The sequence below is a fragment of the Sphaerodactylus townsendi genome, linkage group LG11 (genome assembly GCF_021028975.2).
Source record: "Sphaerodactylus townsendi isolate TG3544 linkage group LG11, MPM_Stown_v2.3, whole genome shotgun sequence".
Taxonomy (NCBI): Eukaryota; Metazoa; Chordata; class Lepidosauria; order Squamata; family Sphaerodactylidae; genus Sphaerodactylus; species Sphaerodactylus townsendi.
The window spans coordinates 75,878,546-75,892,331 of NC_059435.1; the positions used below are offsets into that span (position 1 = coordinate 75,878,546).

The following is a 13,786-nucleotide window of genomic DNA, read 5'->3' on the forward strand; positions in this document are numbered from 1 at the left end:
TCCCATCCTGATATTAATTGATTGATTGATTGATTGATTGATTGATTGATTGATTGATTGATTGATTGATTGATTGATTGATTGATTGATTGATTGATTGATTGATTGATTGATTGATTGATTGATTGATCAAATGTATAGGTCGCCTCATCCCCGAGGATACACTTATCTACAAGAGCAAGAGCAAACAAACTGTAACAAAACTGTGCATAGTTACTTAAGTTGTACTTTCTCTGAAGGTTAAAAGAAAACCGAAAGGGGAAAAAAAACCCTTTACTATTTATAATGTCTGTAGAATAAACTCCTACATTCTGTCTGTCTTTCTGCCTATTATAACTTGACTTCTACCGAAAGGGTTTAGCATGACTGAAATCTCTAAGAAGGAAAGCGATAGGAAGTAGTTAATTATTCAGCGGACTTACGAAGTCCTTTCCTATACAGGAGAGGGAGAAGAATAACGCACTTTCAATCCACGCAGAATAACGCACTTTCAATCCACGCAGAATAACGCACTTTCAATCCACTTTCACAATGGTTTGCATGTGGATTTTGCCATTCCGTGTAAATAAATAAAAATAAATGTGAGGAATTGGTTATTTGGAAATAATACTATAAGTGAATACCTGGGGCTCTGAACAATTAAAAACATTACATTATTCCCGCCAGTCTTTTGAGGCGAGCTCCTCCTGTATCCTTTAGAAGAAAAACAGCTCTGGGTGTTAATTGGTGCAGGCAAGTGCCATCAAGTTGCAGTTGGCTCATGGTGACCCCTAGTGGGGTTTTCATGGCGAGAGACATTCAGAGGTGGTTTGCCATACACAGCTTCTATGTAGAGATCGAGGACTTCCGAGGAGGTCTCCCATCCAAGTATTTAACCAGGGCTGACCCTCCTTAGCTTCCAATATCTGATGAGATTGGGTTAACCGAGGCTGCGTAAGTCAGGGCAAGAAACAGAGATAGTTTGCCATTGCCTGCCTCTGCATTGCAACCTGTGGACTTTTTCGAGGGACTCCCATCCAAGTACCAACCAGGGATGCCCCTGCTTAGCTTCTGAGATTTCCAGGCAAGAGGCATTCAGAGGTGGGTTGTTTTTTTTTATTTATTTATTTATTTTTTCGATTTATAAACCGCCCCATCCCCAAGGGGCTCTGGTTTTGCCATTGCCTTCCTCTGTGTGGCAACCCTGAACTCTCCTAGCTCCTTAGAAGAGAAGAAGAGTTTAGATTTATATCCCCCCTTTCCAGTGGTGGGATCCAAAGTTTTTAGTAACAGGTTCCTATGGTGGTGGGATTCCAACAGTGGCGTAGCGCAAATGGGGCTGGGCGGGGCACGACGGGGACGTGGCCGGGCATTCCGGGGGCGGGGCATTAATAATTTCTCCGTTACTGTAAAAAACTCTTACTGTAAAAAAAAAGTTCCTAATTTCCAGCTGGTATCTTTCTGTCCATAATTTAAACTCATTATAGCAAGTCCTGTCGTCTACTGCCAACAGAAACAACTACTTCTCCTCTAATTGACTGCCTGTCAAATGCTTAATACTTTCAAACACTTAATTTTGTTTCTAGAAATCAAAAGAAAGATACTTTCCTTAAACAAGGAACTTTACCATATTTCTAAAACATGTTTTTAAAACAGCCCAACAGGGAGAATTATCCCATTTTCTACCTTCGCTAACCAGCCACATAGGAAACAACAGGACTTTATGATTTTTGGACCTAATGGAATTTCTAATGGAAAAGCAGACCCAGTTAGTAACCCCCTCTTGGCACACACAAATAATTAGTAACCCACTCTCGAGAACGGGTGAGAACCTGCTGGATCCCACCTCTGCCCCTTTCTCTCTTGCAAGGAGACTCAAAGGGGCTTACAATCTCCTTTCCCTTCCCCCTCCCCCGCAACAAACACCCTGTGAGGTGGGTGGGGCTGAGAGAGCTCCGAGAAGCTGTGACTAGCCCAAGGTCACCCAGCTGACATGCATTGGAGTACACAGGCTAATCTAGATCCCCAGATAAGCCTCCACGGCTCAGGCGGCTGAGCAGGGAATCAAACCTGGTTTCCCAGATTAGAGTGCACCTGCTCTTAACCACTACACCACGGCTGCTTCCATGATTTCACAAGATCAGGCTAGCCTGGGCCATCCAGGTCAGGCCTAGCATTAATTCAGACTGCTGGAAGCAGGGATGGTCCCTGACAGACCTAGGACATGGCAGATGTGCTGTGTTTGGCGCAGCAGCTCATGAGGTGAGCAGTCCTGCCCTGGGAATTGTGTAAGGAATGCCTGCACTTCCGAAAACCACCACTGCCTGGGAGATCAGCAGCCCTTCTCCAGAGAGGCAGCATGGTGTAGTGGTTAGGAGCAGGTGCACTCTAACCTGGAGAACCAGGGTTGATTCCCCGCTCTGCCCCTTGAGCTGCGGAGGATTATCTGGTGAACTAGATTAGTTTGGTTACTCCCAACACATGCCAGATGGGTGACCTTGGGATAGTCACAGTTCTTCGGAGCTCTCTCAGCCCACCTCACTTCACAGAGTGTTTGTTGTGTGGGGGGAAGGGAAAGGAGTTTGTAAGCCCCTTAGAGTCTTCTTACAGGAGAGAAAGGGGGATATAAATCCAACTCTTCTTCTCCTCCTCCTCTTCCTCCTCCGGCTTCCAGCATCCTCCCAAGATGATTTGCACACTTGACAACCGATACAACTCTACATTGGGCAATAGCAGTCTTTTTCCTGGGATAAAATTCTCCAAACGTCTGTCAACCTTCTACCGAAACATAATTTCTAGAAAGGTTTGAAGCCATGGGGATAAGTTGGGAAGTATTTTTTTTCCTGTTTAAAACACCCTAGAAATTCGAGGGAAAAACTGGAAAACATGCAATTGCATAGTTTCCTGTTGAACCCAAACCTGTTTTCATACTTTAAGAACATGCCATGCATAATTTGTAACTTTGTCATGACATAAAACTGATTTTGTTTGCATTTTGTGGAATTGAGAAGCACAAATGTTGTGGTTTACAGCAAGCAAAATTGCAAATATGCTCAATACAAAAGCAAGAGGGAGGGGGGGAGTTAGCCTTTCAATTGCATATCATTTTGTTAATTGAAACTTAACTCCCTGCTGCATTAGAAGAAGAAGAAGAGTTTGGATTTCTATCCCCCCTTTCTCTCCTGCAGGAGACTCAAAGGGGCTGACAATCTCCTTGCCCCTCCCCCCTCACAACAAACACCCTGTGGGGTTGGCGGGGCTGAGAGAGCTCCCAGAAGCTGTGACTAGCCCAAGGTCACCCAGTTGGCGTGTGTGGGAGTGCACAGGCTAATCTGAATTCCCCAGAGAAGCCTCCACAGCTCAGGCGGCAGAGCTGGGAATCAAACCCGGTTCCTCCAAATTAGTAGCATTGGGGGGGGGGAGGGGTTCTTAAAAGATGTTGCTTTCCTCTTTTAAAATCTGAATGACAAAGCAGTGTGCCAAGTTTCAAATAGTAAAACTGAATGGCACATCAAGGGTTAAGCCCTTCCTTCTCTGCATGGTTCCGTGGCAAACTGAGGCTGCCCAAATGTGCTTTTAATGGATGTGTTTTTTAATGGATGCGGAATAATTGCAGGATGCCAGCGCAGATCTTACTGAGACAGATGAAATGATGGTCCCATTTGGCCAAATAGATTTTTTTTTAAAAAAAAAAAAAAAAGAGGGAATAATTATGGGTCTGTGAAAAACTCAGTTTGACAAAACATGAACTATGAACAAGACATAATTATTCTTATTCAGGTTTTCAACCCATGCTGTCAAACCGTTCGTCTGGGCAGATTCCTTTGGAGAGCTATTGAAAAATTGAGAGATTGAGTTTTTCTCTGTGGATTCATATTGATGCTCCATACATCTGTTTTCCTTATGTCACAGATATGAAAAATTGTAGTTGGATTAGTCACTGAAATTACGGCATTTGCATAGAGGCTTATTTAGAAGTATTTTAAATAAGCAGCTCCGGGGATTATGTGAACATGACTAGATAAAGGTAGTTTGGTTCATCCAGATATTCAAGAGTGCTATCAAACTGCTTTTCTAAGTCGCCCGCAGCAGTGGAAAAAAACAGGTATATCAGGACTTTGCAAACTTAGGGAATTGTCAAAAAAGCAATGTAGAAAGAATCAAGTCATATCTATTGCCACAAATTGGAATAGAGCAAATGTTAAATCTGAGGCCGTTTCCGCACGGAGGCGGAAGGGGTCGGGTCGGCGTATTCCACGCCGACCCAACCCCTCTGGGACCGTTCGCATGAATGGTCCCAGAACCGGCTGGGTCAGGGCGACCTTCCCGTCCTGCGGCCCTCCGGCACGTCGCCGAGGCCAGGGGACACGCCACCCTGCCCTGCGCGACCGCTCCGGAGTCGCAGGGCAGAGGGGGTGTGTCCCCAGGCCTCGGCGATGCGCTGGAGGGCCGCAGGACAGGTAGGTAGAGGGCGGAAGGGGGGGAGGGCGCCTTGGAGCTGCTGCCGTTCGCACGGCAGCGGCTCCAAGCCGCCGTTTTCCGAAAACCTCGCTTCCCAAGAGAGGTTGGAAAACGGTGGCTTCGCGCTCGTCGGGCGGAGCGAATGGCTCCCTGGGGACTGTGTTTTTGGCGTCCCCAGGGCGCCATATTCCGCCCGTGCGGAAGGGGCCTGAGTTAAATCCTGATACCTCAGTTAAGCCCTAACCACATCTTCCCGTATGGTCCACGGAAGACGTTATATTCCTCCAGTGGTAACCTTCTGGTGATCCGTGACCCCAACAACATTCAAATTGGCCTCAACCAGAGCCGGGGCCTTTTCGGCCCTGGCCCCTTTCTGGTGGAACTCCCTTCCAGCCAACATTAGGACCCTGCAGGACCTTTCTCAGTTCCACAGGGCCTGTAAAACAGAACTGTTCCACCGGGTTTTTGGCTGAGGCAATCATGGATCCATTCTCCTTTGCTGCTGCCCCAAAATCTTTCCCCGCCCCTCTCTCCCCATCCCAATAGTGATGGTTGGATAGGGTTGATACTGGTTTTAGGCTATCTAAGGATCCTCTGTTCACCCAATTTTTGCTGACAGCTTTATTTAGTTTTAAAGTTTATTATTTTTATACTGAACTTGATCTTGTGATTGATTTTAAATTATGTCTGTAAGTCGCCCAGAGCCCAGCTATGGCTAGGAAGGGCAGGGTCTTAAATTTAATAAAATAAATGAAATAAAATGATACATCTCCTGTAACTATGCTATAGAAATCCATAATAATGATGCAATAGAAAATGTTCAAGAATAATACCCTGTTTCCCCGAATATAAGACATCCCCAAAAAATAAGACATAGTAGAGGTTTTGCTGAAGTGCGAAATATAAGGCATCCCCCGAAAGTAAGACATAGCAAAGTTTTTGTTTGGAAGTATGCCCGACGAACAGAACACAGAAAAATAAGACATCCCCTGAAAATAAGACATAGCGCATCTTTGGGAGCAAAAATTAATATAAGACACTGTCTTATATTAATATAAGACACTGTCTTATATTCGGGGAAACACGGTGCCCGCAGGAGATTTTATCATTTATTCAGTGCATGTATACATCCTCTTTCTGGTCTTTTAGATCACCTATGGCAGCTAACCAAAGGTTATCAAATCCCAATAAACAAGGAACAGGCATCAGAATCAATGCGATCAATACAGCCAGCAATCTCACAGCATTACTAACTCGGGATAAGAGTCAAAGGACCGAATAACTTAACAATTTACGAATTGAACAACGTGAACCGCATCCACAACGGGGCTATGCTACATATCACACCCCTCCAACCTTCATGTGGAAATATCAATAACACGTCATCATTTGTGTCATGTACACAACATTCTCTACACTAAGGTGAAAACCCACAATTGAGCATGGAGGGGCATGAAGGTCCAGTACACACTGTTGAATAGGTAAATTGTGAAGTTATGCAGTCCTTTGATGGCTAGCCACTCTTGTGCACATTGCTTTGGTTTGGTGCTTTAGTTTTGCATCGTATGAGTTCGGAATAATCATTTCTTTTCCAAGGTCTTCCAGAACAAATGTGCTTGGACACTTTGCTACAGAGATGTGGGCAATCATAACTCTGTGATAGGAGGAGGTACATAACTTTGGGGCAGGGAAAATTGCTTCACACGCATCTTAATAAAACATAAAGGGATTCCGAGCAACCCTCAGAGAATCTAATCTGCTTACTTTTGAAGTCATCACACGATACAGGCGTTGTTAACAAAGCTAGGTCAGGCACCAGATATGTGATCTTTCAAGAGTGTCTGACCCTTACTTTTAATAATAGAATTTCACCCTCATCTGTTTAAGCATAAATGGGCAAGGGACTCGGTCATTAATATTTAACATCAGACTTAGGGCTGGTTATCACAGCATAACACCCAAGCCTCAATTATGTATGGATCTAAAGCAAAATCTCCAGTAAAATTCAATCTTGCCGGTACCTCGAGTACTTTAAAGAACCTTTATAAATTAGAATTCAACCATTGATAGACACGTGGAAGACTAAGAGCTGACCTGGTTCCTTTATGTTGGAGATGCTCTATGAATATCAAGTCCTAGAACTAAATTTTGGGGCAAGCTATTGATATAGCAGGATGTGAATATCATGCATAAACCTCTCTGCTGCAAGATATACTTGACCTGGAAGATTAAGATATAATTGGAAGACACTAGCGGAGTGGAAGAGACTGGCGTAGTGCATGTTGGGTGGCGAACTATGGGTTGGGAAATTTTCTCCCTAACGTACTTAGGCCTGCAGGGGGCGCAGTTTTTAGGACAGCAGCACCAAAATTTCAGCGTGTCATCAGAAGACTGTCCTGATGGAGCCCCCCAAGTTTGGTGCAGTTTGGTTCAGGGGGTCCAAAGTTATGGACCCTCAAAAGGGTAGCCCCATCTCCTTAGCAAAGAATGGGGGATGGGGCACCCCCTTTGAGGGTCCATAACTTTGGGACTCCTTGAACCAAACCTCACCAAACCTGGGGGATACCATAAGGACAGTCTCCTGATGATACGCTGATATTTTGGTGCTGATATGTCTAAAATGCACCCCCTGCAGGCACCAATGTCCTGGTGCAAAAATTCTTTGGTCATGGTGGAGTGGCCGCCCATGGGGGGCGGGGGGAGCATCCAACCCAGGTTTTGCCCAGGGCTACAGTTTGCCTCATTACGCCCCTGTAGCCGTGTTTAAATACTTGAAGGGTACATGTTGAAGGGTACTTGAAGGGTATATAATACATGTTGAAGATGGAGCAAGCTTGTTTTCTGCTGCTCTAGAGACTAGGAGACAGAGTAATGAACTCAAACTTCAAGAAAAGAAATTCCATCCAAACATCAGGAAGAACTTTCTGACAGTCAGGGCTGTTCAACAGTGTGGAATTCACTGCCTCGGAGAGTGGCGGAGGTTTTTAAACAGAGGCCGGATGATCATAAGTCGGGAGTGCTTGGATGGTGTGTCCCTGCATGGCAGGGGGTTGGAGTGGATGGCCCCTGGGGGTCTCTTCCAACTCTATGATTCTATGATCTCCTCCCCTCCCCCACAATTTATTCAATCATTTTGCAAATAAATTAACCCTTTAAATATACTTCTACTTGTGCAGTGTGTTATCCATTACAATTGCTACCCTCACCATATCCCCCTCTCTGGCTTTCCTCCCTCCACAGCGGCTCCAACCCCAGGGGAGAACAAAGAGGAGGAGGAAGAAGAGGTCCCCACCGTCTCCGGCAAGGTCGACGAGAAGAACGGCTCCAAGAAGAAGAAAGAGGGCGAGAAAGGAGGCAAGGAAGGATCCAAAAAGAAGAAGCCAGAGGAAGAGAAGGCCAAAGGGGAGGCAGCAGGGGGGGAACAAGGGAACTCCAAGGCCTCCACCAAGAAACCGGCACCCAAGAAATGAGCAGCAATGACCCAACTGGAGATGAAAAGCGAGGCAGGATATGCCTGGCCCAGCAGACCAGGTTATGGGATACACTTGTTCTGCAAAACATAAGAACATAAGAACAAGCCAGCTGGATCAAACCAGAGTCCATCTAGTCCAGCTCTCTGCTACTCTTAGTGGCCCACCAGGTGCCTTTGGGAGCTCACCTGCAGGAGGTGAAAGCAATGGCCTTCTGCGGCTGTTGCTCCTGAGCACCTGGACTGTTAAGGCATTTCCAATCTCAGATCAGGGAGGATCAAGATTGGGAACCATAGATCGACTTCTCCTCCATAAATCTGTCCAAGCCCCTTTGAAAGCTATCCAGGTGAGTGGCCATCGCCACCTCCTGTGGCAGCATATTCCAAACACCCATCACATGTTGAGTGAAGAAGTGTTTCCTTTTATTAGTCCTAATTCTTCCCCCCAGCATTTTCAATGGATGTCCCCTGGTTCTAGTATTGTGAGAAAGAGAGAAAAATTCCTCTCTGTCCACATTTTCGACCCCATGCATTATTTTATAGACTTCAATCCTATCCCCCCTCAGCCGCCTCCTCTCCAAACTAAAGAGTCCCAAACGCTGCAGCCTCTCCTCATAAGGAAGGTGCTCCAGTCCCTCAATCATCCTCGTTGCCCTTCTCTGCACTTTTTCCATCTCTTCAATATCCTTTTTGAGATGCGGCGACCAGAACTGAACCCAGTACTCCAAGTGCGGTCGCACCACTGCTTTATATAAGGGCATGACAAAAGGGTCCCAAACCCACAAGTGTGCAATTAGGACCAACCAAAACATTGCAAATTATGGAGGTTTTCGTGCCCCCCCTCCCCCCGAACTCATCCGGGCCGAAGGTTGCCAGTTTTAGGTGGGGCTTGCAGATCCCGCAGAATTGATGTCCAGGTGACAGGTGTCAGTCACCTGGAGAAAATGGCAGCGTCAAGGGTAGACTTTATGAGATTAGCGAGAGCCAGTGTGGTGTCGTGGTTAAGAGCAGGTGGATTCTAATCTGGAGAACCGGGTTTGATTCCCCACTCCTCCACCTGAGCAGCAGACTCTTATCGGGTGAGCTGGATTTGGTTCCCCACTCCTGCATTCCTGCTGGGTGACCTTGGACTAGTCAGTTTTCTCAGAACTCTCTCAGCCCCACCTGCCTCACCAGGTGTCTGTGGTGGGGAGAGGAAGGGAAAGGAGCTTGTAAGCCACCTTGAGTCGCCTTACAGGATAGAAAGGTGGGGCATAAATCCCAAAACTCTTCTTCATCATCAGGTGAGGTCTTTTTGTTCCTCAACCCCTCCTCCTTCCCCAGGTTTCAGCCTCAAATCTCAGGCATTTTCCAACCCAGAGGTGGCAACCCTATATCCAGCTGGATGTTCCTTGCACAGGGGGGGGGGGGAGGCAACGGGAAGGAAAAGGGGTTTTGTGCCGAATGTCCAGTCGGATGGCGTGTTTTGGGGGGACACAAAAATCCTATTTTGCCATATTTGGGTCAGTTCTGATATGAAACACACACCACAGCTCCAGTTTCCAGAACTTTTCCCTGTGGACCGACACGGCCAGTGATGGACTTTGCCTTCGAAAGAGTGAAACCGCTTGAAGAATAAAACAGAAGCGCACTTTTGATCAAAAGGCAAGGATGATAACGTTACTCCCTCTTGGTTTGGAGAGCAACTGACTAGTCAACAGAGAAAGACGCCCAGCCGGTGAACCCGGCCCCTACCCAAACTGGGCCAGAGGCAATAAGAGCCAGGGACGAGCAATCCAGGTTGGGACAAGGTAAGAAGGCATCCTTCAAGTACTCTTTAAGGGGTGCGTCGCTTTGTCCGCTATGCTCTATATTCCATAACTCCGCCTGTGGGGATCCTATCCCAGAATTCACTGTTCTCCTTGGGACACAGGACATCAACCAAACGGAAGTGAGAAATCAAAACTGAACGCTCTGCGTCCCTCCAGAGACTTGTAGATAAGGGGTTATCCTCGTATAATTAAAGTTATGGAGCTCTGCCTTTGATTCTTCTTCTCTAAAATGTACTTCTTTGGTTTGAAACCTTTTTAAAATTATTTTTTAACTTTTCCTAATACAAGTATAATACAAGTATAATAATAATAAATAAATAAACAAACAAACAACAACAACAGCGATGATGATGACGATGATGATGATGATGATGATGATGATGATGATGATGATGATGATGATGATGATGATGATGATGATGATGATGATGATGATGATGATGATGATGTAAGAGCAGGAAACAACTGAAGAAAGAATAAGGAGACACCGTCTGTCTTGGAAGCAACTGATCAAGCTGCAGGTTTAGATTACAGGAGGGTTTTGTGGGAGCCGTAAGAGATTCCTTCAAAGGGAACTCGTAGCGTTGCCATCCCCGGGGACTTGGCCTGTTCTCTGCTTGCCTTGACATTCATCGATCTCACTCGTAAAATGTCAAGGGAAGAGGTCGATGCCGTTTCAAGCCGCAGCCCGCCCCTGTAGCCTCTTTGCAGAGAACCGCTCGATATTATGGGAGCCGAATAACGACCGCGTTCTGATATCTCACAACCTTGAGTCCTTTTGAGTGACAGCTCTCAGGATTGCCAGAGGCCTTGGCAGAGGTGCTGAGAATTTCTCCCAGATTTAATTGCAAACTGGAATCCCAAGCTTGCCTTTTAGCTAAGGCAGAGGCGTATCTAGGGAAAAGGTAGCCCGGTGCAAAATCTGAGTTTTTCTAAGCCATGCTTCCATATGGTGGTCACTTCCCCACTCTATGACCAAACAATTTTTTTTTTGCACCAGGTCTTAAAGTCAGTGTATGGACCCAGGGGGAAGGAGGAGGGGTGTGGGGGCGATTTTGTGGCCGCACGGGACTAAATGGTTGCAGCCCGGGGACATCTGTCCCTATTATTTGCTGCATTTTAATTTACATGATTGAGAGCTTATTTTGTATTTGATTTTGATGTTTATGTTTATTTGAATAATTTTTTGAGGTTGTTCAATTTCACCAGAGCCCCCTTCAGGTAGGGTTAAGTGGAAGTATATAAGTTTGAAAATAAATAAATAAATACATAAATAAATAAATAAATAAAAATATATGTTCCCCTGGGCAGTACGCCTCTGATTAAGGCACATCTGAACGCGTTCAATCTTCACTGTAGAGTGGCTAGATTCTAGTCCAGCAACACCTTAGAGATCAACAAGATTTTCAGGATATAATCTATGAATTGTTAAAGCTTGGCTGGCCAGCTCCAGGTTGGGAAAAACCCTGGAGGTTTGGGGGGTGGACCATGTTGAGGGTTGGGTTTGAGGGGGAGGGATGTCAATGGGGTATAAAACCGAGCTGTTCCACCGGGCTTTTGTGGGGGGCTGGCCGCTGATTCCGCCCCTCCCTGTTGCCCTATGTACCATCTGCTTATCTGAACATCTGCCAGTCCCTTCCCAGGGTTTAGGACCGGACGTCATCCATCTAATTATGGATAGGTTATCGTTGCTACTGATTTAATTGTATTTTATTGTTTTAATTGGGATTATTCGCTTTGTTCTTTCTTCTTAGTTGTCATTTATTGTCCTTGGTTGGCTTGTACACCACCCTGAGCCCTTTGAGGGTAGGGCGGTCTACCAAATCAAACAAACAAACAAACAAACAAACAATAATAATAAGCAGAAGCAGCAGAAGCAGAAGCAGCAGAAGCAGCAGAAGAAGCAGAAGCAGCAGAAGCAGAAGCAGAAGCAGAAGCAGAAGAAGCAGAAGAAGAAGAAGAAGAAGAAGAAGAAGAAGAAGAAGAAGAAGAAGAAGAAGCAGAAGAAGAAGAAGAAGAAGCAGAAGAAGAAGAAGAAGCAGAAGAAGAAGAAGAAGAAGAAGAAGAAGAAGAAGAAGAAGAAGAAGAAGAAGAAGAAGAAGAAGAAGAAGAAGCCGCCCAAAGAGTAAAGCAGTGGCTCCCAACTTTTGGAATGCATAATCCCAGGGGTACTTGCCAGAGCATTTGGGTGGTGTATGGAAAAAATACATAATGGGTTTGCTAAAATGGGGGTACAATTTTAGGGAAAGCGGTTGTCAAGAGGTATGTGAGGGCAAGAAGGTTGGGAACCACTGCTCTAAAGCAGCCATTTTCTCAAAGGGAACTGATTTGTGTAGGCAGAAGATTAGTTGTGATCCCAGGAGATTTCCAGCCGCCACCTGGGTCTGGTAACCCCAATTAAAGCTTCTGCTGCTTCTGCTTCCCAGTAAGGGAAGCGGTAGGCCCGTTAGATGACAAAGGAACAAAGGGTGTGCTAAAAGATGGCAGGGAGATTGCAGAGAAGCTGAATGAATTCTTTGCATCTGTCTTCACCCAAGAGGAGGTGAGGAACATTCCTGCACCTGAACCAAGCTCTAGGAGTGCTAATCCGAGAACTAGCTAAGAATAGTGGTAGATTAAGGAAGAAGTTCTGGCAGCCATTGATAAACTAAATAAGCACAAATCCCTATGGCCTAGATTGTATTCACCCAAGAGTTCTTAAAGAGCTCAAGCATGAAATTGTTGATCTTCTCACTTTTAATATGCAACTTATCTCACAGAAATCAGGCTCCATTCTGAGAGACTGGAGAGATGGCTAATGTCACACACCAATCTTTAAGAGAAAGGGATCTAGGGACCTGGAAATTACAGGCCAGCTTCAGTTTGACATCTGTTCCTGGTAAATTAGTAGAATCTGTCATTGCCAGATAAGAATTATAAAAGATGTGAGAAAAGCAAGACCTGCTGAGAAAGAGTCCCAGCATGGCTTTTGCAGAGGCAAATCCTGTCTTACAAACCCTACTAGGAGTTCTTTGAGGGTGCGTGCAAACAGGCATGTGGATAGGGTGAACCGGTGGACATTGTCTAATGGATTTCCAAAAGGCTTTTGACAAAGAGTTCCTCACCAGAGACTGTTGAAGAAAACTCAGCAAATGAAGGAATAAGAGGGGAAGTCCTCCCATGGATTAAAAACTGGTTGGAGAAACAGAGGAAACAAAAGAGTGGAGTGTAAAATGAGAAGTTCTCCCTGACAATGGAGAAATGTAGGGATTGGGTGTCCCCCAAGGATCCATTGTGGGGACCAGTGCTCTTTAACCCTATTCATAAATGACCTGGAAGTAGGGGTGGAGTAGCGTGGTAGCCAAGTTTGGTAGATGATACCAGAATTATGGTAGGGTGGTAGAGACCACAAAGGACGCGAAGAGCTCCAAAGTGGACCTTAATCTTGATAAATTAGGTGAGTGGGCTCCAGAAATGGCAAATGCAGTTCAATGTAGCAAAATGTAAAAGTGATGCACATAGGGGCCAAAAAAAATCCAAAATACAGAGACTGCTTTACAGGGTCAGTGCTATCAGTCACAGACCAGGAAAGGGATTTAAATGCGCTTTAGTTGATAGTTCCATGGGAATGTCCAACTCTCAATGCATGGCAGCTGTGAAAGGCAAACTCTATGCTAGGGGATCATTAGAAAAAGGAATTGATAATAAACTAAAAGATTGTCATGTCTCTTTATATAAAGCAGTGGTAAGCACCAAGACTTGGAGTACTGTGTCCAGTTCTGGTCACCGTGATCTCAAAAAAAGGATATTGAGGAGATAGGAAAGCGCAGAGAAGGGCAACAAGGATGATTATGACTGGCTACCTTCCCTATGAGGAGAGGCTGCAGCGTTTGGGACTTTAATTTGGGAGAGGAGGCGGCCGAGGGGATATGATTGAAGTCTACAAAATTATTCATGGGGTAGAAAATGCTGATAGAAATTTTTTCTCTTTCTCTGCCAATCCTAGGAACCAGGGGCATTCATTGAAAATGCTGGGGAAGAATTATTAGGACTAATAAAAGGAAACACTTCTTCACGCAACGTGTGA

The 13,786-nt window shown here is 45.4% G+C and overlaps 1 protein-coding gene across 1 annotated transcript in view; it reads left to right on the forward strand.

Annotated features, from left to right (window-relative positions):
- TMIE (transmembrane inner ear) overlaps window positions 1-8,013 on the forward strand; it is a 36,109-nt gene extending 28,096 nt beyond the window's left edge. Inside the window, exon 5 of the mRNA XM_048510512.1 lies at window positions 7,681-8,013. Coding sequence (XP_048366469.1) covers window positions 7,681-7,910 — 230 coding nt within the window. The 3' untranslated portion in view covers window positions 7,911-8,013. The remainder of the gene's footprint in view (window positions 1-7,680) is intronic.
- Window positions 8,014-13,786: the final 5,773 nt, after the last annotated feature.